This window comes from Chaetodon auriga, chromosome 17, assembly GCF_051107435.1.
Source record: "Chaetodon auriga isolate fChaAug3 chromosome 17, fChaAug3.hap1, whole genome shotgun sequence".
Lineage (NCBI taxonomy): Eukaryota > Metazoa > Chordata > Actinopteri > Chaetodontiformes > Chaetodontidae > Chaetodon > Chaetodon auriga.
The window spans coordinates 17,138,590-17,166,433 of record NC_135090.1 but is presented as its reverse complement, the minus strand read 5'-3'; the positions used below and the strand labels follow the sequence as shown (position 1 = coordinate 17,166,433).

At 43.4% G+C, this 27,844-nt stretch overlaps 1 protein-coding gene across 6 annotated transcripts in view; it reads right to left on the bottom strand.

The window, feature by feature from the left end:
* The window catches only part of LOC143335575 (RNA-binding motif, single-stranded-interacting protein 3), a 266,419-nt gene that overhangs the window by 5,530 nt on the left and 233,045 nt on the right, over positions 1–27,844 (bottom strand). For all 6 annotated transcript variants that reach the window (XM_076755107.1, XM_076755109.1, XM_076755108.1 and 3 more), the window contains 4 exons: positions 26,369–26,412; positions 22,511–22,607; positions 18,703–18,753; positions 6,196–6,306 (listed from right to left, as the gene is read on the bottom strand). In XM_076755107.1, the coding sequence (XP_076611222.1) occupies positions 6,196–6,306; positions 18,703–18,753; positions 22,511–22,607; positions 26,369–26,412 (303 nt within the window). The remainder of the gene's footprint in view (positions 1–6,195; positions 6,307–18,702; positions 18,754–22,510; positions 22,608–26,368; positions 26,413–27,844) is intronic.

The window sequence follows — 27,844 nt, the reverse complement described above, 5'->3', positions numbered from 1 at the left end:
TATCCAGACTTCCTGACACATTACCACATTACCTCTCTGTGTCATCCCTTCTTCCCTCTCACCTTCCTGTCACTCGCTCTCTCTCCCTCCCTCTCTCTCAACCTGCTATCGTCTAAAAGGGCCGATCAGATTGTTGAAGTGACCTTCTCCCCGGTGAATCGAAACCATGCATACCAATTTTCCTCGGGACTTTTTGTCTTCGCCTCCCCTTCCCATTAACTTATTCAGCCAACTCACCTGTGAGGGCTGCTTGAAAGCAAATGAAGGGAAGCAGGAGATAATTAGCTATATCAAAATCTCCCTGTCAAAGGGAGAATGTCCATTTGAAATGTTATATTTCTCTGCAGGACTGCAGAAGGAATTTAAATTAGATTTAACAAGAAAATTTAATAAGATAAGATTTCTTCCTCTACCATAACCATTAGTTAACCTATTTAATGTGGCAGGTTGAGCAGGGCATATTTCTGCAGTCGCTGCTGTGACAAGTCAGGGGGATGTCAAGCCCGGCCACGGTGAATTGGGTTGCTATGGTGATAAAGATGATTTTTGTCCAAATTCAACTCTTTTAATACTTCCCTGCCCATAGTCAGGGGACAGGTTTGGGCAATATAAAGCATCCCTAATTGGCAATAAATGGTGTTTCTCTCAGAGTCGCGCACACACAGCCACACATATCTATGCACATGCACACACATCTGCGCCCGGAACAGATGGCGTGTGCGTATGTTTGAAGAATGGGAGGCCTGAATAGCTCCTTAACGAGGCTGGTGTGAGTAGACTCCTTAAGTCTCTTCTCCACCATGACTCTATGACATACACCTATAACTACAGTATAAAGTCAGACCGCAATGCAGCAATGCAAGGATGAAAATCCATAGCATAGACAGAACCGCTCTGGTACCACAGTGGTTTGGGCTTATGCACTGCGCCGTTTATGACAATTTATGTGTGGTGGGTACAAGCCTGATAGGGCACCTTCTGCTTTCAGTTTTGCACACGCGAACACGATTTTCTCTAGAAAACATAGTTCTTGCGCAGATGGAATGCAGCACAGCATGTTTATATGTTCCCATAAATCATCCACCTCCATGTCTGTCGCTTGACATGTGGGTATCCCCACTGTGTTGACATGCTGTTGTTTCGCATCATGTGGAAGGTGGAGGATAACAGTTGGTCAAGGCAAGGGCAGCCTCTCAGTATAGGTTATTAATGGCAGAGAAGTGTGGGGATGGGCTCTGATGACTATTGATCTTAGCATTGGGGCCCCAACACGATGGAAGCTATTGGAGTTTGCACACCGGCGGCTGTGAATCACACTGCTGTGCCACTTCACCATCAGAAGCCCTCCATATCCTGGCCCCCAGGCTTTGTTAACACCCCGCCTGCAGAGATTTATACAAGCAAAATCAGTGTCATCACTTCTTTAAACACATTTTTATCAGCAGGTCTTTACAGTATATCACTGTATTATTTACTACTTCAGTATTAAAGGTACCATGTGGAGTTTTAGACCCCAAGAAGCACTTTGGACCAGTTTTTTTAAGAGTGGGTCGCCATTTTGATTGTGCCATGCACCTGCAGAAGGATGCACGTGGGCGACACCATAAACTGTCCTGCCAATGGTTTCACATTATTTTCTACTGATATGTGGACTTGTGAAACATGTTGCTGGCATCAAATTCAGAATAAGCATATATTTACAAAAATCAATGAAGCTGATGAGGTAAAACATTAAACACATTAACTGAGTACTGTTTACAATTGAAGATATGTGAAAAAGGATTATCAAATGATCACATTCAGTTTTGTTTATGCTTTACACAGCGTCTTAACTCTTGTGTGTTAACAGTCAACAGTTGCCTGTTTACACATTCAGCAGGTACTGAACAAGATTAGGATTCATTTGGTGTCATATTACTGGCCACCTTATGAATATAAGTTCAATATTCACTCTCTTTTTAGCTCTGGTGTGGCCTTGACCTGAGGGAAATATCTGGCTCTTTTGCTGCTAAATGCTCCACAGCTCGTCGCTAACTTCATCTCTCTGCCATTTGGTGCTGGCAAGCTTTATTTATTTATTTATTTCAGAGAACAGCTGACTGCTGCAGCTGGAAACAAGGTTGATCAGAGTGTTGATAATGAAGCAAACAGTACAGCACTGTTAATTTAAAAATATTGATTGGCGCAGCTTTAATTTAAAACACTACAAAATCTGCTTTCGAGAATGTACAGCAAACAGTTCACTGTACCATTGAGTTACTGCTGTTATTTATAATCAAGGCTCAGAGTTGCAGAGTTTGACTGCACTGCAGAGAATGGTGTTCACTTCTAAGCTTAAGCTTTTAATGCACATACAAATTGATAACATATAATTCACATTCAGAATTAAGGTCATATTCAGAGCTCGATTTAGATTCAGAACAAAACCTAAAAGTTAGAGCACAAACTTCAACTTCAGAACATGAAAATTCATTCAAGAGCGGCACAACTCTCGCACCAGAGGTCTTGGCTACGAGCCCTTAAAAAGATTTGAAATGCATTAAAAAAAAAAAAAAAAAAAACATACAAGGTGCTCAGTGGTACTGGGAATCATGTCCACATGTGTTGCTGTTTGAATGAGAAGCTATAAGAGAAGAGAGTGCATGCTCAGCCAACTTACCCTGGCTGAGTAAAGGTTAAATATAGCCATGCACGGTTATGGAAATGTAGAATAACACACTGTACTCAGACTTCCCCACAGAAAACCAAGGGAAACAGCCCAGATAATAGAGGAAAGTGCTTCACACAAATCTGTCTTCCAGGGACAGAGAAGCTGTCAATCACCACTGTCACCATGACAACAGAGACCTGGGTTCTACATGCCATGACAGGAATAGGATGGAGAACACAGAGGGAAGGTCACCCCTTGTCATGTCAAACACTGTGTCGCTCACACACAGACGCAGACGCCGGCGTGCGTGCAAACACACACGAGTGCTAAAACGACATATGCACATCCACGCACGCACAGCAACCGACACGAGCAAACACGAGGCACGACAGACAGACTCCTGTCGACTGGTGAGAGCTCGAAGATGGTAAATAAATCAGCAAGAGGCAGATATGCACCAAACGTGGTAAATTAAATCAGCGAGGAGCATGGATGGCATGTTTATGTGTGCCATCCATAAAGAGAAAGCCTGAGGTTCTTTAGCATTCTGTAATCAAGCTGTTCAAGTTAGACAGTCACCAAACTGAGCAGAACATTTTCTGGTGAAGGAGCTGAATTCCAACGAAGTGACCATCAGACGGCACCGATCCATGCTCCCTCGTTACGAGGCGAGGTTTTCCTCTCCGCTCCTTTTTAACAGGCTTAACCCTCCGCGCCGATCCTCGCTGCAAAATAACACGACGTTCTCGGAAAGCTATGGTCACCGCACCAGTGTCACAGCTTGGGCGGACCGGGAACATTTGGTTCTTTTCTTGGAGAGAAGAAGAAAGCCACAGCCATACACAAACAGCCACAGAGAGTCCTGGAACAGCCAAGGGTATTCTGAGGTGTGGCTTCTGCTTCGGCAGCCAGAGGCAGTCGTGATAAGTTGTTGACTTTGGAGATGTTACTCATGGCAGGTGCTCCTCTGTGGTGAAGGTTAAGTCATGTGGCCAGTGGGGGCAATCAAAACAACCTCACACATGCGTGTACACATGAGGAATGCGTTTTTAAAGAGTCCGTGGTGTCAGGTCCAGTTTACTACACGGATAGTTACAGATTTTGGTTCCTAACCCCTCTTTTAACGGGCTTTCTCAAACAGGCAGTATGAAAGGACTTTCACATCTGGCTTAAGAATAAGAGTTATAGGAAACATATCTCAATTCCCATAGATGATCAAGTGTGGCATGCCGTGTGTGCAGCTCAGCCATTGAGAAGTTATGCTACACAGCACTTCGCCTCAGGAAAGCTAAGCAGGCAGAAAGGGGAGAGGCAGAGAGAGTAACCAGAAATGAAAAATGGAGAGAGAGAGAGAGTGCCTTAACCCACTTTCTACTTTAATACAACCCATCAAACATCAGAAGCCATCATCATAGATTAGCCTGTCTCTAATCCTGGCTGTTAGCACAGCTGGGGCAGATTAGGGTGGGGGCATTCCTGACAGAGCCAACATGGCATCACAGTCGCTGACAGCTCACCTGGAAACACATGGGTAACTGTACAATACAGCACTGTTTCAATCATACACACACAAACACACACACACACACACACACACACACACACACACACACACACACAGATCAAACGTAGTGCCTCAGCAAAGCTGCCTGCTCGCCTGCCCCCGGGGCAGCAGGGTTAGGGCAGGAAGTCAGGCTTCAGAGCCGTGTGACACCTCTAAGTCGACTTGATCCTGAAACAGGGGGGAGTTCCTGGTTTAGGGGGCGGCGACTGTAAGCGAGTGTGTGCGTGGAATAAAGAAAACTGATGGAGTGATAGATTTGATGTGTGATTTAGAGAGTGAGGGAGACAGAAAGTGTGTGAGAGAAACAGAAATTAGAGGGTGAAAGTGACGAAGGTGCAGAATAGAGAGCTCTGTCACACTGTTAAGCTTCACAGGAAATCTGTTTAATGTGAAAGATCAGGGAGGAAATATGCTCTCTCAATATCTGGCGGCGAATGCACGCAGTGTAAAACAAATGATATGGCAGATCCACGGCAGAGCACATGTGGCGACAGGCTTTCTTGACAGGAAATGTAAAATCCATCTCTTACTCAATGTGTACTTTGTTTTTGAAGTAAATGAACAATGTTCTGCAAAGATAAAAGGCCTCCACGTGGTCCTCCTGACCCACACCAACTGTGTAATGGACACCTGCCGCTTTCTTTCTCAGCGTTTAATTTTCTGTCTCAACTCTTAAAAGCTAGCTAAAAATAAAAAGTGAACCTTTCTATGAATATATTCATACTGTTTGGGTATCCGTTGCTGTAAGGGCCGTAAGTATGATATGAAAAAACAGGGGACACAACAAAGTCATGTGTTTATTGACCCCCCACAAAACTGAAACTGTGTACATGCTACGTCATATTTTATAGACCTTTATCAATCTAAAAAATAATGCATTATGATGAAACTGGTCAGTGTGCTTTCCATATTAATGGTTTCTACAAAAGAGTATTATTATTGTATTTTAATTCACTAAACCTGCATAAAATTGCATCTAGTCTCACTGATGGAGACTTGATCTTTGATAACTTTGTATTTGTGTCATTACTAAAAAGAGCACAGTCACTATCGGTGTGCTGTTTGTGTGTCTCTTTGAGGTTTACTTTATAAAAAACGCAGTACTGGATGACAAAAAGATGCCATAAACAAGAGTTAGACCAAAGCTACTTTAAATTGAATTCATAAAAATGTAGACTTATTGTGAAATTAGCTACACTGTCCCCCATGTCAGCAAGTATTAGCAATGAAAGATTAGGTCCCCATAGACAGTACAACACAGCAATCAATCTAGTAAACAGACACAGTAAAAGCAAGAAGAGTAAAATACACAACAGTAACTGCAATGGGTACTATGAATGTTGTGCTAGCCAACAAATCAGCCTCAGACAGCTACTATAATGGCTACCCTTGTTAGCAGTAAACTGATCACATAAAAAACACATTAACAAATCACATATCAACAATCGCAAAACAGCTGTAAAAAAAAGAGTACCTACAGATAAGACAGGGCCATTTGAGGACAGATAAAAGATGCCTGTAAATATCTCCTTTAATGACAAAACAGTGGACGTAACAATGTCACTTAAACTGCTATTAAACTGTGTCAGTAGTGGTTGATGGTAGCAGCAAAATGTTCAGCTGCTGGTGGCAGAATACGTCTGTTTTGTACACATTGTCAACTGCAAATAACATTTTAGACTACATGATGTGTTTCCTAAAAAACATGCATCACAGGGTTTCTTTCCAGCCCCGATTAGTGTGTCCATCTACTGTGTCAGACAGTGCAGCCTGTGCGCAGCATGAGAAAGTCCACCACCTTGCTGCTCATAAAGCTTTCTGCTATGATGGCACAGTAACAACTGAAGACGGCCAAGATGAGTGTATCAGCATTTTTTTTAATCAGCTTGGAGGTTCTCTCATCTGGACTCTGTGGCAACGAGACGAGCTAGTGTTTGTGGCACGTGCGTGGTTCATTGTAGCACAGCCAGGGAGTACTCACACTTCCTGTGGTGCCCAGGGACAGATGGTTCATCTGCTGGGTGATAGGGCCCATCATGCTGGCAGGCTGCATGGACATAGTGTGGTCCATGGCTGGCGTGATCACTGCACCCTGGAGAAACGAGAGACAAGACAAAGAGAAGGTGAGATGAAGGGAAAGAAGGAAATGATGAAGATTCTTATCGGCTTCCATAAAGTGTTTGACAGTCCTCAATGTAAAAGATTAATGAACCAGTGTGCAGGATTGAGTGGCATCTAGTGGTGAGGTTGCAGATTGCATCCAAATGAATACCCCTCGCCTCAACCCTCCCTTTCCAATGCTGCAGCCATGAAGCTACGCTGGCCGTGAAACTCTAGAAACATGCAAAACTCTCTCTCCAGAGCAAGTGTTTGGTTTGTCCATTTTGGGCTACTGTAGAAACATGGCGGGGCAACATGGTGGACACTGTGCACCCTCTGTAGATATAAAGAGCTCATTCTAAGGTGACAAAAACACAGTTCTTTTTGTCAGGTGATAATACACCAATGAAAGCACACTCGGGGTCGTGGTGGTTAAGGGTGGCCAGGCAGGGAGTCCAGGTTAGAAAGGAGAAGAAGAGAGCGAAAGTGAGCTGGAGGACAGGAAGGAGAAACGTTGGGGGAAAGAGATAATATCACCAAAGCAATAAAAACAGGAAGAGCGAAGGGTGGGGCCCAGGCAGGGGTGAGACGAGGACAAGGCAGCCAGAGAAGAAGAAGAAGAAGAAGTGAAGAGGGACAGTGTCGATAAACAGCAACAAAACACAGGGACACTGTCAAAATCGATACACACTATTGTTTTTGGTCCATCAAAATCGTCAATATCTGCTGCTGATGTATCAACAATATGTGCTTGTGCGGTTCATTGATTGCTGAGAGAGGACGCTTTCTCTCTGTCCCTCCCTCGCTGTCTCTCGCTCGCTCACTCACTCCACTCTTGGTATAATGCGCGGCATGTTTTCCCTAACGGGCGGATGAGAACACTAGAAGCTTCTTTTTCACGGTGCAGTGGAACATGAGGGAAAGTGATGAAACCATTGTTGCTCTTTCATCCCTTGTCATGATAGCTCCATTTCCCCAGCACTGAAGCCTCGGGAGGGATGCATTCAAAACCGAGCCCTTTTCCTCGCCTCCCTTCTCACTTCGTGTGCGTCTGTGCTGCGAGGGTGTTTATGTGCGTTTGTAAAAGTGCAACACACTGTGTGTAACAGCATCTGTGCACGAGTGTGAAAGAGACTGACGGTGTCTACGTGAGCGTGCACGAGCGTGCAGCTCCAATAAAGTGTGCGAGTGTGCGCGTGCATGTGCGCACCCCACTGGTGACTCTGTGTGGGCCTATTGGAGAACAAACTGTGCAGACACAGCCTGTCAGAATCGCTCTGCTTGTCTACTCCCTGCATTCACAACACAGCGAACTCCCACTCTCCTCCCTCTCCCACTCGATATGCAAGCTTCATGTGATCCTTCCCGGAATTTCACCTCAGCACAAAAAGACAGAAACTGAGTCGAATGCTGAGATCAGTGGTGGAAGAAGTACTCCAGCTGCACCAGTTCTTTGTAAGGTCAAACTTCGCCTCGCTACAATGTCGAAAGCGTTTCCAAAGTGGAGATATACACATCGTTTAATTAAGACGGCTGCACCCCACCAACCTAAGAGTCTAATTTGACTTTATTGCCCTGGGTTTTGCCTCTCAGGGTGTACACAATTACCCTGTCTTGCTGGTGAATGTCGGGGCTACACAAACCCTGAAAGATGCAGATTCATGATGAGACGAGTTGAAAGTTGCATTGCGCCGAAATCCTGCCGGTTTACACCAGTTTGACTAGTCGAGAAATTATGAAAGCTGCGTTTTCAACTTCCCAACACAGCTGGATATAATTTGTAGCGTCTTAATATATGACTGAAGTGATAGTGAGTTACTTGCTATAGTTGTGTGTCTAGTATTGATATAAAGGGGAGGATATAAAAAAAAACAGGGAGGGATGAGAATTTAGAGCCGCCGCAGGGAGTTTAGACAAATGTGTACTTGAGACAGGAGATCTCCTCTCTTCTGCCAATCTCTATCATCTATTCCCTGAACGGTTTTGTCGCGTAGAGGAGCTGTGGTCTTTTCGATCAGCTGACAAGTTTGGAACTGACTTCGCTATGAGCTGATTGGCTGTTGAAGCAGGTGCAACTTTCCCCTGCAACCTTCTAAAACGGTTAAGGTTCGCGTCTCGTCGTAAATCTTTGCTCTGGACCCTGCTTTAGATTAGCACAATCAGATCTCACTCTCATTATAAACTGCACCCACACTATTAATTCTGAAACACATGTTTCTCCATGTACGCATATAATAGAAATAACACAAACTAAAGGCTTAGCTACTGAAATATATCACTGACCAACCATAAAACAGTTATTTTTATGAGTTTTTCGAGACAATTATACAGCTCATGATGCTACATTGACTTTCTGTTAGCATAGCTTGTGTCTTTTCTCTTGATTGGACAGCAATACACATGTTTATTTGCAAATGATTTACACATTACATGTTTCTTAGGTTTTATTGGTGCAACATGTTTTAGTAAATAACGAGTTTGAAACTAGCTACTGGCTACTTTACACACAAATGTAGTGACGGCTTTAAAAATAGCCAGTGTAACCCAGTGCAGACCCCTTTCTTAAGCAATACCTCAATGTAAACCTAATTGTCATAAATACATAAAAAAATATGAACCTGCAAAGTAACTCGTGTCTATAGCTGTCACATAAATGTAGAGGACGTTTAAAAAGCACAATATTTCCCTGTGAAATGTTTGGATGTTGAATTTTAAAGCAGCACAAAAAGAAAATACCCAGTACTTAGTTCTCTTTCATCACTGGCTGTGACGGGCGAAAAAGGCAAAGGAGAAGGGAAATGAGGAGGCAGACAGAAAGACTGCGTGAGGACAGGAGAGGGATGATTAAGGAGAGAGCTGATGGAGGTCACGAGGAAGACAGGAGCGAGAGGAGACGGACAAGGAGAGGGAGGAGAGGGAAGTGGAGAGAGGAGGCTGAGGGACACACAGGCAGAGAGCGAGAGAAGACAAAGAAGCAGAAAGAAGAAAAAGGGAAGGCGAGGAAGAGAGAAGGGAAGAGAAAGAGAGGAGCGAGAGGGGAGCAGCAGGAGCTGTGGGCTACCTGTTACCGATTCAGCCTCTGACAATGCCTTTATAATGGGAAAGGGAGAGCAACGGAAAGGCTTAATTCACAGACGTGTCAGGGAGAGTTAAGCCGATTTGTGATTTCGATTTTCTGTGTTTGTGAGACTGAGTGTCTGTGAGAGAGGGGGTTTGTGTGTGTGCGTGTGTCTGTGTGTGTGCGTGTGCGCGTGTGGATGTCTGTCATGTTGTGTCTGTCCACGGACGGACTAGAGAGAGGAGAAAATGGGAAAGAGACTGACACAAATAGACAATATATGTTTTTGATTTGTCCTCTGTGAGAGAGCGAGCGAGAAAGAGCAAAATAATGGAAACTAGAGACGTATCTGTTACAAATCCATGAGATGATGTTTACAGATGATCTCAGGATACATGCCTGTGTTTTGGTGCATGTGTCTATGAAAAAAAAGCCCATCTTGCTTAAAATGGTATTGATCCCGCTTTAGACAGGAGGCAGACAATATCAGCTCCCTGGCTGTTAAATACGCTGATATACACTCAACGACCTGAGACAACGTACAGTAAATAAGAAATCTTGTAAAAAACCTTGAAGCCAGCCGTTCTCTCTAATGGCCGCTCATTATAAGCAAACAGCAACGCTGATGGAGTGCTGATCGGTATCAGCTGATATTCATTACTTTTGGAGCTGCTGATCAGAAATAACAGTTGTAAAATGGGTCAGGCAAATACATAAATGTCACACAGACAAGAAGTGTTTTTCCGGCCTGATCCGTTATGGCTGAAGCATCTCCACCATGTGACGCTCCGCATTTCTGTCGAGGCCTGCACATGCTGCCCGGCAGGCAGCAGGCTACTGTTGGGCTTAAGGAACCGAGTCTTTGGTTTCTTGATGCATAGAAATTTTGTGAATGCAAACGTAAGATGCTGCCTTTTTGACAATGAGACTCTGATTCCAAAACAACTGGGACGCTGCATTGTGTGTTTCTGTTTCATATCTGCTGTTTAAAGCAGGTCGTTAAGAATTATAAAAGAACAAAGTTGCTCATTTTGGAGAGTGTAACAGAGTATTAGGACATAGCATGAAAGCTCTGCTCAAAGTAAACAGACAGTTATCTTCAAAATGGACTCGCAGCATATCAGTTTATAGAGAAAAAAAAAAAAAAAAAAATCATGGAACCTCAGAATTGAGGAAAACATTTTTCTGCAGAAGCTGCCAGTAAACTCGGATCAGCTGATTCTCATGACTTTAAAACTGCGATCAGTATCAGTGCTGAAAAAACCCGATCAGAGCATCCCTTCAGCCAGCCATATTGCTCATCTCTGTTGCCGCTACAGGTAATAATATCCAACATTATTGCCTATCTACACAGTTGCCTCAAACTGGCGCTGATATATCACTACCTTCAGGCGCTGGCAATGCCCTGAAAACAGCCTGAGGCCACAAAGAGAAGCTCACACACCGATCTTCACCCTGTAGACCCTGATGTTTCACTGCTGTCAAGAAGGCATCTGGATAATGAAACTAGCGTACTGTACTGTTCAGACATTGTACATAAAACCACTAAAAAGCCTGCTAACACTGGGACGTGAGCAATGAAACATCCTCACAGCGAATGTTTCTTTCTTGACAGGTGAAATATGAAAATTGGAAGGAAACGGACAGGAGGGGCACATTAAAAGCCTCAGAAACGTCAAACAATGGCAGAGGCTGTATTCCTGAGTCTTCCACTCACACAAAGCATCATTTGTGTCGTCCATGTGAAGTGTTTGACTCAACACATTCCTCGCTGTGTTTGACAGTTGGTTTCTCCATGTGAGGTTCTGTGGTTTGGATACTGATGCCGGTGTCTGTGTGTGTGTGTTAGCTTGTTTTATGTCGGGGTGGATGTGACACGCACACTGCAGGATACATGCAGAGGTGCTGCGGCTGCACGCCACAGGACTTTCACTACTGCATAGACATTTCTCCATCTCCAGTGAAACACACACACACTAAGCTTGTTCACTCCGTTGTTATTGGTCTGGAAAGCCTGGTGTTATAGAACATCTGCTGGTGATTGACTGGTAACTGTATACAGTGGAGAATGCCAGGGACCTCTAATACTACAGCCCTGCCCACCTGAAGGGTAAATACTGCAGGCAATGAAACTGTATCCACAAAATCACACAAGCTACTGCTGTAGATAGTGTGTGTGTGTGTGTGTGTGTGTGTGTGTGTGTGTATGCCTTTTGTCATCTTTATTTATATGTTCCTCCATGATCTGAATGTGTGCATATGTGCGATTATTTGTCTTCCTCTGTATTGGTGTTCTCTTACGCTTTACAATAGCCACCGTTAACTTTGCACTCACCTACCTCGACTGTGACCACGGTTTCCAGATGCCCTCAGGCACCTCTCTATTCGGGTAAGCCCAAAAAGAGAGGCAGCATCTCGGGTCTTTCACTGTAATCCGCAGCACGAATCCCTCCTTGGGGCTAACAGACTGCCAGGGCTGCCCTACTATTACCAACACAGACTGTCTACAAGACTCAGCGAGTCATAGACCTAAAGCAGGAAGGTGAAAAGCTCATTTTACCCAAATAAAGCAGCAGAGAAATAAGAGTGTGCAGTGATGAATAGCAATGAATGAAGCCCCTCAAGATGACATTGATGCAGATAGCAGCTTATCATGGCCTTCGCCATCATGCTTAAATCTCATTTTTTAAAGGTTTTGAAAAGCTTAATTGCAAACCTGACTAGAACCTACGGGGAAAAGGGGGATCGTTAGTGTGAAAACGAAGCAGCTGAGGGGCCACAGCGATGTATGTTCACAGATTAACATGTAGAGCCAGATACCGATGAAGGATTTCTCACCTCTGGCAAAGATGTTTATCTACTGTGTATCTATTTGTCCTCCACAATGAAATGAAAACAAGAGGAATGATGGATCGCTCTCCTTCCTCTTATTGATTCATTTGTCTGTCAATCATGTGCGACATCTCAGAGGATGCAGATTGAATTAAAGGCAAATGTTTTAGCACAGAAATCAGCATGTTCAAAATCAAACCAGCTGAAATGTAAGGCTACAATTAAGGGTCAAAATATGATGTTGCTCTGTTGTGCAGGCATCAGTGTGTGTGTGTCTGTGAGTAAGAGACAGATCCAAGCTATTAATTTGATCCTTTTATGACTTATGATTTTATGACTTCATGATTAAATGTGATGAGGTTATTATCAAAAAGAAACAATTAACTTGTCCTCATTGAGGATGACAGGACATTTGGATGGATTTCAAGTGTGTGTGTGTGTGTGCGTATATGCGAGAGGATAAGGGCGCTAGATGAAGCATGTAACAGTATTTGTCATGTCTTCATGGGAGGTCCATTCCTCTCCACGCTCGGATCAACCATGCTCTGACTGCCTTTTGTAGACAAATGGATCATTTCACATGCAAGGATCTCTCCAGAATATTTACTCTGTTTACAAAAGCAAAAAAAAAAAAAAAAAAAAAGATTAGAAATCCAATTAAAAAAACACAGTGAGCTAATAAAGCCTGTTCACCAAAGCATATCAGCTTTACTCTCCAAATGTATTTTCGCTACTATCGCAAAATTTTTGTGAAGTAATATCCAGAAGCTTATGTGAAAATGCAGCTGCTCAATCTCTCTGTCAGTCACCTTGTAGCGCTGCAACAATATCTCTCTTATATGAATGAAACTTTAACCCCGAACAGACAGACAGATTTTCTGCTGGCAGCGGCACAGTAGCTGCAGTTGTACTTTGAAAGGGCAGTACAGAAGAGAGAGACAGAGGGATAAAGAGAGGCAGGGGGGATGTGGGGGGGACAAAAACAGGGAGAAGTGAGAGGGAGATGTATAGAAAGAAGCAGAGAGAAGGGGTGAGGATGGAAGAGAGGGATGAAAAGACAGAGAGGGGAGAGAAAGAGCAGCGAGAGCAACTCAAGGACGACTGTGGCCCCGTCTCAAATTCTGCCTCGCCAGTCAAATCCATGAGGCCGACATAATGTTCCCCTTCTGAATCCGCGGAGCGTTTTTCATGTCAGGCGGGGAGATGTGTATCACACAGTGCACCGATTCACCTCCATCCGATGAGGGCAGATAGTTATGGTTCAATTCTAAGAGGCCCAGCAAGCGTCTATTCAAAGCCCGAGCCAGGGAGAACTGGCTGGGGTGCAACGGAGAGGAATTCAATAATTCACCTCCAGCATGTAAGGGCCAATGCACTTCGGCAAACACACACTTGAAGCACATACAGTTCACAGCAAGGAAAAGGGGAAAAAAGAGGATGGATAAGTCATGGGGAAAGACAGCAATGCCGCGCTTGGCTGGCACTGCAGCTACTCCGGCACTGTTTGGCAGTGTGAAGTGAATTTGAGAGTCTGCGCGTGTGATTGATGATCTGTATGTAAGTGAGATTTACCATTAAGGCCGTGTTTCTGCACTGAAACAACGTGTGTGTTTAGGCGGTTGCGCGTCTGTGCGTGAGCTGCATGTGAGCGTTTGACTTTCGGGGCCTTTAGTTCTTCTCCTCTCGTACGAGGTCCGCTGACTTGTGCAGCACCGACCACAGAACAAAGCACCAAAGGCAACCAGTCGTGCTGTTCTGACATCCCACGCCTAACTGCCAAACAGAGCACAGCGTTAGAAGGTCTGTCAGACAGTACGAGAGAGGAAGAGAAAGGATGATAAGTGGAGGGGAAAAAAGACAGAAAGAAGACCAACGCCTGGAAGAATAAGCTGCAACCTCATTTAGCTGTCCACTTTAAAAACAATGTCACTCTCTATCAAGTTCCACGTTGAGTGCATCTCGCCCATTAATTGAGGATAAACAAATTTTGAAAACCGTCCTCTCTTCGCTCTCTCCTGCTGCTAACAAAGCGCTGGCTCCTCTGCGGGATGAAGTCCAGTTTCGTATGGATGGACTTGTCAAACTTAATCTAGTCAGATAAACAAACACCTTTGCCGAAGCCGTGCATGCTGCAATGCTTTCTGTTTACTGCGCAACAAGCAGACGCTCGGTCAAGTTGTTCCATTTTCTAATGGAGTTTAACTTAACAGGAGGCTGAAATAAAGAAAAACATCAACATAAGTGCACAAATCAATGCATTAACAGCACCAGCAGCTAATTAAGGTTTGAACTATGTCTGCTGTAGAGCTCTACCGACCCTTTGCATCATTTCACAAACAAGCTTAATATGTCTGAGTGAGAGCTGCTTTACTTCACGCTGTTAAGGTCAGGAGATAATTTCCAAGCGAGGTCTTTATCCCAGTGGAAGCTCCTCACCCAGATTATTTATCATGATTGTTTTCATAGCAGGTATTAATAGGGGATGAGTGGTTTTTTAGGCTCAAGAAAAAAGTACAGGTAACTTCAAAGAAACATAAAAAGTGCTGCAGTATTTTTTTTTTTTATTTACAGTGGATTTAATTGTTCAGTACCTGTTTCACTGTTAAGTCCTCCTTCAGGTGTCAGAATTTGGATGTGAAACAGCTTCTTCAGCTGCATTAATGCATTACCTGCAAAGTAACTTGTAACTACAGTTATCAAATAATTGTAGTGGAGTAAAATGTCCAATATTTCCCACTGAACTGTAGTATAAAGTAGTAGAAAATCGAAAATACTCAAGTAAAGTACAAGTACCGCAAAAGTACTTTGTTCTCCCACTGAAGGTTCTGCAGCAGTTTAACCTACACTGATACTGTGGAGCTGTGACATTATTATTCCAGTACTATACACAGTTATTCCAGTGAGCCTAACTGTTAATTAACTGTTGAGCTAACTGTTTCTGCTCTTTCACTTTTACTCTTGTGGATTCTTTGTATATGTTTTCCACTTTAATTGCAGTGTTGTACAACTACAGCCGTACTTTGTAAACTGTCTATCTGTCTCTGGCGACGCTTGGTTTCTGCCTGGAATGAAGGATAATTGAACTAATTTGACAGCTAGTCTATTCTTCTGTGAATCCTTTCCTTTCCTTGTTGTTGTACAAATACATCTTTACATTACACACACACAGACCATATCTATTCTCTTCCATTCTACACAGTTGGACTGGCTAACTGTGACCCCTTACCCTTCCATGCTTGGCTGCCTCCATATTGCCCTGACACCAGGAGTGCCATTGCACAACGCTCCATTGGTTTAACACGCGACACGTGGTGGGACCCGCCAAACTGCAGCACAATCAATTGGTTTTTAATGCTTTGAGTAGACCCCTGAGCTCTTGAAGCTAGCATGCTTGGCTAATTTGATGTGATTCACTGAGCTAGTGGCAGGCTGTGTGAGTGCAATGGGCGGTCTGCTGTGTATGTAGCTGGTGGTGGATATGAGCGTGGGTCATAAAGGGAGACAGATTGGTAGCTAACCACTGAGGGCGGTGACAGCTGGGGTTAGCACCTAGCAGCCGTTTGGTGACAGAGAGGCACTGCAACACAATGGGGACGGGGCCATGGGGACGGAAATGGCCACATGGCTTCTGCTGGCACCAAGGCACGATGAGATGTACACCACAGTACAATGTGGCTACTGGCTACTGCCAATGGCTCCATGAGGCCTCATGACATAAGGCCCGAAGATGGATGGCCGTCAGGCAGCCGTACGGCCTGGTTGGGAATAACCAGTATGAACACATATGGCAGTACATGTGCACACAAACATGTATCACATAAACATGACCAGTACCACAAACACAGTCGATGAGGCTGCGTATGTTGTCTGCATGCTGAAAGGCAAATCATAACAACACATGACTAGAGAGTCTGAGACACAGCCAGAAGATGAAAAATGGTATGCACATTTAAATAAACACATGCATTGCTAAAGTCTGGATGCACACACACATACAGATAGAAGCAGATACACACTAGCATACAAATAGACAGCACCGCACATGCTGAGCAGTTACACCGTGAGATATCACATTCTTGTCATTCACCTTGCAATACTGTCTACCACCCACTTCCTCACTCTCACAACAGGCAGACTTAGCAGAAAAAATAGTTAGCTTGTTAGCGAGCTAGCTTTAATCCTGTGTGAAAGCAAGTGTCACCAGGAAAGTGCAGCCCTGACTGCGAAGGTAGCAAAAAACGTCAGGCAGGAGAAGACTGGGTGAGTTAAGATCCTCGTAGGAAAGGCAGGAGGTCGCCGCGGCTGAAAGGCAAACTGAGTGGCTTGGAGGGCAGCTGCAGCTGGGTGTGGTGTGGTGTGTGTGTGTGTGTGTGTGTGTGTGTGTGTGTGTATGTCTGCCTGGCTGGTGGCCTGCTGCGACCAGATTACATGTTCACTGTCCCACAGCGGGAGTGGAAGTGAGATGGGTAGGACTGAGTGGTAAATGACCACGGCGGGGAGCCACGCGGCTGGTTGAGCACTCCTCCAGTGAGTGAGTGCTGGACCATCAGCTGTAGAGTCCAGTGTTTCCCAATTTGGTCAGACACAGAGACTCGCGAGCAGTCTTTTTGACTCAATGTTATTGACACTTTCATGGTTTGCTTGAGGCAAACATCATTTTCAGTGAAAGCAGTGACAGAGACAGCTCATAGTTAATTTGATTTTTTAGGTGCCTGTTAACATTTGCATCAGATGGAAATTTGCCTTCTTGGTTATCTTAAAATGCAAATTTTTTGACTGTTAATCAATTTGCTTTATACCTAAAAAACACAGCTGCTAAAGGACACACAATTAATTCATGTGAGAAACTGCAGCATGACCTTAAATCTTCCAGGGACAAGAGCTCATAAAAATGTAAAAGTACACAGTTTGAAACTGAAGATGCCATTTCTGTATACAGCACTACTGATTAATATACATTATTATTAGAAAGATTTCAGGTTGATATTCACTAAATAAACAATGTGTATTTCACCACATAACTTAACACTAACATAACATTAACTTAACTAAAGCATTTAAAGAGTTAAATTATGTAGCGGTGTGATTCATTAGAGGTAACTCTGGTTAGCCTCAGGTTGGAAATTTATTTTCCAAAGACAATATAACTTATAGCATCAATAAAACTGTACAATATTTGCATGCCTATTATGCACTACACTATAGTGCATTTCATAGCAGCACACTGTTGCACTTTACTGTATGAAATACTCAAGCGTGCTGTATTGTGCAGTGTATCGTACTGCAGGCATTGCAGACTTACACTTATACTTAAAAAGTGTGTTTAGTTAATTTGTGTCTGTTGTACAGTGAAACTCCTCTATGATTGTAAAGAATCTAACACATATGCCCTCGACTGGTTCGGAAGGAACAACAACATACACTGAATGTGCTTCAGGGCCGCAAAAACCCTACAGCAAACATAAAAGCCTCTGGCAGAATGATTTAAGACCTCTAAGCAACAAAACGAGAACGCTCACGGTGCTAGGACCAATTAAAGCTCAACCTTACAACAATTTACTAAGCGACTAATGCTCTCTGTTGCTACAACATCATTGGAGGCAAATCTGAGATGCATTCCAAACAAGACCGCTGGTACGCTGCAGAAAACATGGATCCATAAAACTTCACTAAAAATAGTAAAATGTGATTTTAACAGTGAAAAAAAAAATCTTGAATAACTCATTAGTGTGGATGTTTTTGCAGACTGAGTGACCTAAAAAAACAAGATGTTGGACTTCCAGAAGACTAATGTTCTGTACTCTTAAACCAGGATGACTGAATACGATTGGATGCAAGGCGACTACGTCAGCTGTACCGCGGCTGCCTGTGCTGTTGGTGAACTAAATGTAATTAATATTAATTTTTTCCCTGTCTGCTGTCTGGGCTGGTAACCCAGAGCAATAGTCTACGGCCTGTCTGTATCGTGCTGTGGTCTGGTAAATGACGCTGAATCGCTTCTGGCACATCCAACACCTATAAAGTCCCAACCAAAAAAATAAAACCAAATGAGTTTGTATACTTAGGAAAGATGGAAACATGTGGTTATCAGAATGGGATAATATGCTTTTATAGAGCTGCATATAGCGACTGCAGGACAAAAGTGGCATAATCATTTAGCTATCAGAAGTTCACATGTGGTACTGTAATAGCATGTGCACGAATGCAATTTAGTTGGTTTAACATTTGACCTGCACCAGAGGAAGAATGTGGCTTAAAGGTTTTTCCAGACAGAATATATTTGTCTAATCATTTGTATTGCTCTAAATATAAAAAAAATCCTCCATGTTATAAACTATTTTCAGCACTGACATGAAATAAACTCCATTTAACGAGTTCCTCCTAAAACCTTTCAACAGCTCTGTCCAAACACGGCACAGCGAGGAGAAACTCCAACTAAGAGTGGGCCCCAATGGGGAGTCAAGGGCAACTACTGCAGGTGAATGGTAGAGTACTTACTGTAGGTTGCATAACATATTGTTGATGAGGCATCCATGACGTACTCTGGACCTGAGGAGAAACACATAAAGTGTAAAATGATGGTGACAATATAAATTTTCCTCAATCTTAGTCAGATCCAAGTAGTATCCCACATAAAGCAATAAACGCTGTTCAAACATTCACAATATGTTCAAATACTCTGGAGTCTGGAGGTGTTAAAATAATTGCATTGGTTTTAATGCACCAAAATGGCTGAACTTTACACAGATTAAGTTGTGCCAAAGAATTACAAAAAGAATCCGAAAGTCTGGAGGCAGCAAATCTCCCTCCTGCCTTTTCATTATTGCCAACAGTATGACTTGTGCATAGAGCCCATAAATTGGGTTCCTTCTCTGTAATAATGATAATATTAAAGCCGGTTCTGTTGCAAGAGAAGTGAAACTGTGAAAAATCGAGGGACAGACAGCTTATCATTTAAAAGCAAAAATAAAATAAAATAAAGAATAAAACAAATCTGAACGTCATGGACAGACCGATTCTTTTCCGCGGGCCACGTTTCAGAGGCATGCCAAGCCATTACCAGAGAAAAACATACAGACATGCATATTTACAAATGTGGATGATAAAGTGAAAGAGATGGTGAAACAGTGACAGAGACAATGATCAAGAGAGTGGGGGAATGGAGGAACAAACAGCTTTTAGATGTGCTGGAGAGAGGAATTAGACAGCTTGTAGCAGACAAACACACAGGCTGGCCACTGATCCTGGTAAAATGATTAGATTAAACAAAGACAAACATGGAATAATCTGCTATAAGAGCAATCAATCCTCTGAGCCAACCCAAATGCGTGTTTGGATCCACACCTAAACAAGCTTGATATTCTATAACATGACGCCAAGTCTCTTTGTTTATACATGGCAGTATTTGTTCTCCCCAGCTGAACGGGACAGAAGATAGACACAGACAAAGCTTATCTTTAATCACTTATCTTCAGCATTTTCTAACTTAGACACTCCATGACCATCATGTGATCTCCTTAATAGAGAGCAGAGCTGTAGTATTGAGACTTGAGACTTACATTCTTGTCAGACTTAAGGCTCCGTCACATGGCTACCACGAACTGTTCCCCATGAAAAGAAATGTGGTGAAATCTATGGTTGTCACTAAACACGTGGTTTAGATTTTTAGCTTCGGTGACCAAAGATGAAATTTAGAACCAAAATCCCACCATGTGACTACAGCTGCAACCCATGTTTGCAACATCTGGCCATTCAGCACATTCTCATCCCAACGATGCACAAAGTCTTCCTGCCGGAAAGTCTTTCTAACGCGAGATTAAATGTCGTGAAATGGTCGCAGTTGATGATGTTTAGGCACCAAAACTACTACTAAAACTACTGCTTGGACAACAAAGGGAAAACATCATTCACTTCTGGTTTCTCACAGGACACGAACTCTGGTCTCCTGGGTGAAAACCATCTATTTGTTTGACCCATCCATCCACACAACCATGCTCCATTAGTGGACTTTCGTGCCCTTTAAACTATATCATCTTGCCATGAGCATCTAATAGTTGTTAGCTGAAAGCCTTGTATTATACAGATGCTAAAGGTTACCTTAGTGTCTATATGGGACATTGAGGAACGTGGCAAAGAGCATTTACAGGAAGAGTGAAGAGACCGGGCTGCTATAAGTGCCTTTAAGTTAAAATAGATAATATATATAATATACAGATGAGACTTGATTGGGACCGGTCTTTGTTGAGGCTTGACGTAAGACTCAAAATCTTCAAGTCTCAAGGTATGACCTGTAATTCCAGGACAATACAAAAATAAACCAGAAAGCCAGATCACTTATCGGTTATGTAAGAGAGTGCAATCAAGACAGCTTTGAATGCAGAATGCTAAAATGCAGCACTCTGCATTCAGAGATTTGAAAGGCCTCACTTGTGAGGACTTTGTTTGGACTTCACTGACTTCATAAAAGCAGCTCTTATTACAACAGTTAGAGAGGTTATTCAAAAGTAAAGTAGGCTCGGTGTGGTAAACAGCATAATGTACATGATCCAAGAAGGTCTCCACCTCTGGCTGAACTTCACCACTTGTGTTACCACTTAAAAACAGCCTGTCAGCCGGGAAGCCAAAAAGACAGTCAGTCTTTCAGCTACACAGTCAGCCAGTTGGCCACCCGTCGAACCAGTCACACATAAAGCCAAACAGCCAGCCAGTTAGCTGGTTAGTGAGCCAGACAGCCACACATCCAACCAGCCAGTCACATATTTAGTCAGCCCGTGAGCCAGTCCGTAGAGCCAGTGATGTAAACCAGGCTGCGGCTGGCTGGCGGCACTAGCTGAGATCTTGGTAGTGATCTGGCCTGGACTGGCTCCTGTCATGTGGATCATCAAAGCTGTTTTTCCAGGAAACAAAGCCAATCATCGTTCAAGCTCACCGGAGCCAAGCTTAAAAGAATACCAGAACGCTGCTGTTGGCACGGGTCATTTGCAGATTTGATAAATCAATGCCATCAAACTAGCAGCTCAAAAAATATCCACTTAACATAAACATAAAAGGAGGAATGGCATACACGGTCATTTCTATGCACCTTGAGATTTTCATTGCAAAGGCGATAGTTTCTATTATGAAAGGAAGTGATTTCCTTTTGTCTGGCGTATATGCCTGCCTGGCTTGTCTTCTCTTTTCTTTTCCCTCTGTCTCTTTGTACTTGAACTGAAGATGAAGGACTCACCTTCCTGCCGTGACTGGCTGAAGGGCAATATTACAGGAAGCGGTGGCAGAGCTGCCCGATATTGAAACTGTGAGGATTAATATTCCTCAAAAGCCTGGCCATTGTTTTTGATAAATCAATTTGGGAAGCCTTCCGAGAGCGGATTAGAGACGCGCCCTGGCCCACTTTTCTCCCTCCTCCTCTTCCCCCTGCCCCTCCACCGCAGGTACTGGACCAGAGTTTTAATCAAGCGTGCCTCAAAGACGGGCACAGCAACCTTCAGCAACACCCCTCCTCTGCCCCCCATCCCTCCACCTGAGCTATCACCACCACCCCTGCGATCCTCCCTCCTCTCCCCAGTTGTCTTTCTCTCCATCTGTCCCTTCTACTTTCCCATCTATCCTTCATCTCCTTTCTCTTGCTCACTATCCTCGTCTGTCTGTCTCCGCATACCAAACAGAGTCGATGTTAAACGATAGCGTCTGAGCGAGAGGGCACGGCGGCAGTGCCTCTTGATGTTTGGATTCAGCGAGAGCTGCTGCGTGAAATGTGCGGTGACGGAGAGAGCGGCGTGACATCTCACACAGCCAATTTTCATGTTACTGTTCAGTTCTGTTTCATTACTCCACAGATCACAGCCGTGAGGAATGTGGAAATTCACTTTGGGAGAGGAAGTGATTGTGGGGAAGTTAGCAAAAAAAACAACAACAACAAACAAACAAAAAATGCCTTCATCGCATTAGCAGCTGAGGGAGCACGAGAAAGGGCAGCAAACTGGGAGGGAGGAAAGTGTTTGTTTTTCCCAGACACTCTTCATTCTTGATGGGTGATTTTATTTTTTTTCTATCCTGTCAGCCTTTTTTTTTTTTAAAAATCCCTTTTTTCTGTTGCTTGTTTTCTGATGCCTGTTGTGTTTGCCGCCTACGAAACAGATGTCATCGAGCACAGCTGGAGCTGCGAAGAAACGATGAGAGAAGAGGAGAGAACCTCACGCTGTTTTGCAGCCCACCCCCTCTCTCCAATCCCCCCATACAGAGCGAACCCTCCTGTTACACATACACAGACAGCAATCTACCCATAATGCAGTGCATTATGGCCCACCTGATATGTGGAAACGGGGGAAGCAGCGATGAAGGGCGTGATGGAGGTCTGTGCAATCATGCGGTTGGTGGCGATGCTGTAAGGCGAGGAGTAGAACCTGAGAAGGGACAGAGATGGAAGAAGAGGCAGGGGGAGAAAGAGGGGAAGGAGGGCGGAGAGGAGGTAAAGAGTGGTGGAAGGTGGAGAGAACAGAGAGAGGACAGCAGAATTAACTTGTCAAATTCATATTAGGCATAATGTAAATAAGAAATTCTGTTACCTTAATACAAAAATGGAGTATTAAGTGAGAGATCTCTGTCTGCACAAAGGTTTCTGTCTATATAACAGAGAAAAACATACTTGCAAACTAGAACTCACACACACAGACACACACGCAGACACACTGTGGATTTATCCCGTAGCTTGTTCAGAGCAAACACTCGGCCATATATTGTATTTCGAACACCACATAAAAGTTTCATGAAGTGGCTTATAGCGTTCTCAATTGAAAAGTCGGGTTTTATCACATCAAATTGAGCTTTGTCATCGTATAAAGTAGGAGGTTGCCTGTATTTTTTTTTCCAACGTGTATTCTAGTTTTAAGGCTACAGCGTGTTGGCTGGCCGGCTGGCGTAAGTGGCACGCTTGCACGCTGAGGCTGGAGGAAACTCAATGCATTTCAAGAAGCTAAGGTTTGACATGAGCTTCAGAGAAGCACGGTGGTCAACTATACCACTTTATCTCATTGCTGAAGGTTTATAGCAACCGAATGTCACTGTGATCTCCCGGGAGGCTAAAAGGAACGTCCAATAAGTTCTCACCTGAGCTGAAGATCATATTACTGGACAGGTTCTGCAGCAGGTTTGACGACCCCACAATTCATTTCAAGATGCTGCATCAACCTTTCATGTTGTGTATTACATTGTATTTCAACTCTGATGTTCTGTTTTGAGTCCTGGAGACCCCAGACCCACTGATACTTCATGACTTTTCCACGTTTTATAAGAACTGCATACAAACATGCTTCTGAATTGATGACAAATATCAGATATTTGCTGTAGAAAATGCATTGACCTCCATTTTGGGACCTCAAACATGAGTAACGTCCCTATATTGTAGCCTCCTTTAGGGCAAACACAAGAAATATGTATTTGTGCATAGCCCATATGACTTATAAAACATGGAATAGCAATGCTTTATTACATATTTTGTAACCTTCATCAAATGTGCAAGCTGAGTTTGTGCCAAGGGTAAGCGCTACCACTTCAATCATTTTCTAAGTGTTGGGTTTTAATAAGGTCAGACGAAAAGAATAAATATATTTGAAGAAACACAGATTATCGTTAATTACCATGCTTACATACAGCATGTGAGACCCCAAACAATGAGGAAGTAACACCAATGTCAAAAAACACACAAGGGACAAAAAACAACACTGAAAACCCTTCATGTGTTACTCATGAGATGCTGATGTATTTTCAGACATTTGTCTCTTTGCTGCTCTCCTAAGAAAGCATACAGTTAAATCAAATGTCAATGCAAACTCGAAAATGTAAATTCAGTCCCACAATAGCATATATATGCATTATATATGGGTAATTTGCAATATTTTAAATTCACTGATCCTCTTTGCCCTGTGGGTCGACAGCCTGCAGGGATAGACGGTAAATTAGCAGGTGCTGGTAATGATGATCTTAAAGTGAAGTTCCTTTAAGGACCATATTTTTACTACCAAGTTTCTCCAGAATACTTTGTTGCAAAACAGATTAGTCAAATATTTAATGGATAACAAGTTACTACGAGAGTATCACTGAGCATTCTACCTGTACGACGTCCTGCCTCTTTATTACAAACCCTGGAGTTGTTAAACATGTCGATATGAATAGACTTCAGATTGGCACCTTTGCAGCTCAGTTTCTCATGAATTCACTGCTGTTTCCTTTCACGGTTCTTTGTAACTACGTCTCAGATCCACTGTTATCACACCAGATGTGTTGATCTTCTATATAGTCAGTTGTACAGAGCTATCCTTGTCCGGTTTTCAACAGAGGTCCAGTCACATGGAACAGCTTTTCTGATTTACTTCGCAGCCACTCCTAAATTTTGAATTCCTTTTACTGGCCCTCAGGAGTTCTTTCATCCCACCTGTGCATTGTTCATTATGCTATTGTTATATTTCTTCTCTTTTGTTTTGATTTTTTATTCATATGCACAAAATAAAAAAGTCAAAAAAAGGGTGAGTGCAGAGTCAGACTCCTGGCATTGCGGACTGGTTTGAGGGATGTGGAATGACACTTCTCTGGCTGGGAAGGAACCAGAGCTGTGTGGGAGATGGACTGGTACCAGATATATTTGGGCTCACCTCTATGCATAGCACCAGGTCTGGAGACAAGCTGGAGCCTCCATGCAACTACGAGTTTCTGAGAGAAAGCCTCTGACTATTTGGAGTTTGGAGTATTTGGCCTTCTCAGAGTTTTTGGGAAGGGTGGATGGAATACCGTTTAGGGACCCCATAGTTCTCCTGGGGACTTCAACACTCACATGGGCAACAATGGAGAAACCTGGAGTGTGGTGAATTGGAGGAATGAGCTGCCTAAGATGAACCCGAGTGGTGTTATTGGGCACCATTTTCAAGCACAGGGTAATTCATAAGTGTACCTGGTATCAGAGCACCTTAGGCAGAAGGTCAATGATCGTCTTTGTGGTCATATCATCAGATATGCAGTCTTAAGTCTTGGACACTTTGGTGAAGAGAAACTTAGCAGACTACAGGACAAAAACCTGGTAAACCCAAACGTGTAGCTATATTGGGAACATCTGGTGGAGGTCCCTGTCTGCAAGGTCTTTAACTCCCACCTCCTGAAGAATTCCTCATGCCGAACGATGGTGGGGAGAGGGACGCCTGGACTACCTTGCCTAGCCTGCTGCCACTCGACTCGCCTCAGATAAGCGGCAGAAAATGGAGGGATGGATAGATAGATAACCCAATTTGCACTGAATTTTGATGTACCAGTAAGCAGTCTGAAAAACGTGAAGTGGCAGCTCTGTTTTGCATTTGCAGTTTCAGCTCAACAGCGTTTTCATTTTCTACTTTGTATTAACATATGAATTAAATTGACTGAATATTCTCTGCTAGCTGATTCACTCTGTTTTTTATTTTCTACATTGCATTAGGACTTGAATAAAGTTGACTACTTTTACATTCTTTGCTACTTAATTCACTCTATTTCCCATTTCAAGAATATGTTCATTAGGCTGAACTTCTGGTCGAATACATTAAGAGTGAATCATTCCTTTCTCAGAAGGTCTTTTGCTTAACACAAATATCTGTGGGATTATAATTTGGCGGATTTGCAGCAAAGCAGGCTTTTACATTGCAGGCTGTGTGTAATGAGTGATGCTATTCATCCAGTTTTTTGGTTGAGATTGACTCCGAGTCACTGGAGGATAAGTGGTTTAGGAAGCGGGGAATGAGGAGCTTCCTGTGAATGACTGAGGCCAGAGGGAGATAGAGGGGAGCCTCAGTGCTCTCCTTCCTGTCTCAGTACAGTGGGGAAAAATAAAACACGTTGCCGGGTCATTTATTTCCACAGCACCATTAAGTCATGACATAAAGACTCAGGAACACACACAAACATGAAGACCCAAACACACGTAAACACACACAAGCTCACTCAGCTCCCCTTTGCCATATCTCACCCGACCCCACCAATGAAAACCGATATTTGAAGTCCATATAGATTTCCTTAATCAAACAGTAACAAAGTGCAGACACTACATTAATCTTTATGTATGGCAGTGTTATTGACTGGGGTCCTATGAGCCAAGAGGTGAGTGTATTAGATGGTGCCAAGGATGGATTGACTGTCAAGCTCTTACCCATTCTGCATTGCAGCGGGATCGTATGTTAACGCCATGCCAGTCTGAAAGAGAACAAAAACAATGAACACGTAGGATTAATCACAAATTAAGAGAGCTGAGAGAAATATATCAAATTACACTAAAACAAGTGAAAATGATAAGACATTAAAGAAGACAAAGTATGAGACAGCTTATTTCTCTTACTGAGGTGCTGTTTGGCAGCTTTTTGTTACCTTTGGACAGGAGCAAGTTAGCCATTTCTCTGATTCAGGTTTTTATGCTAAGCTAGGCTAACTGCCTGCTGACTGTACCATCATATTTAGAGTGCAAACATGAGTGGAATTAAGCTTGTCATCGAAGTCTCTGCATTAAAGCAAATAAACCAAAATGTTGAACTACTTCTTTAGGTCCTAATGATCATGTGTACGAGCAAAAACTGGGAAGGAGCCTGAAACCCTGCACACTATCTGTGTTTCTGTGCGTTCACAACATTTCATTCACTGAATCTTTGACAGATAAGATTAATATCTTCTAAATGTTAAGGTATATTTACACTGGACATCAGACCGCATCCTGTCACTGTCATGGTCGACTGCGTGCTACGTTGTGCTGTATGTTCTGTTTTTCTCTGGGAAACCAGTCGATATGTTTCTGCACCAATGTCACCGAGATAATTCGCTGTCCCTTTCTTGTACTTGGAGAATAATGTAATTTATACCCTGATTCTTTTTGTTCAAAATAAATCAAATCAAATCAAAATCAAGTCATTTCAAATTGGAAAAACTGACAAGTGACAGAGCCAATGTGGGGAAAAAGCTTAGTCAATAGGACAAAGTGAATTGTTATTGAGGACGACTCTTCTTCTATTTCGCTCACGTACGATCATGTTTTTATGAATGAGAGGAAATGAAGAAATGCTCTCCGGACAGAAAACGAGTGAGCGGAAACCTCAGTTCTTTGTCTGCTGATGATGTATGCATGTGTGTGTGTGTGTTAAGTGTGTGTGTGTGTGAGGCCGTCTTAGAGTCCAGGAGAGAAACCTGTGTGCCACAATCCGTCATCTGCATTCCTGAAGGTTCTCTCCCGGAGGAGAGCTAATCCGATTTCTTTTAACGGGAGGCTGCTGAGGACGGCAGATTTCATCAGCATACACATACGCACACACACTCCCTCTTCTTGCCCTTCCTCTCTCTCCTTTCCATCATCTTGTGTTCTCTTCCTTTCTCTCCTTACCCTTCTCTCCTCATCCCTCACCCCCGTCATCTCTTAATCTACCCTCCTCCTGTCTTTCTGCGCCACTTTTTTGCCCTTGTCCCTCCAGAGGGCTACTACACTGTGCTATACTGTTAAGGGAATAGTGGCTCAGAGGAGCTGGGGGGGGGGGGGGGGGGGGGGGATCAGCAAGTCTGGACCAAACCCACGAGAGTGAGAAAAACAGAGAATCTCCACTGAGTGAATAAGCCTTTGCTGGCACTAGAGATGTGTGGACGCATG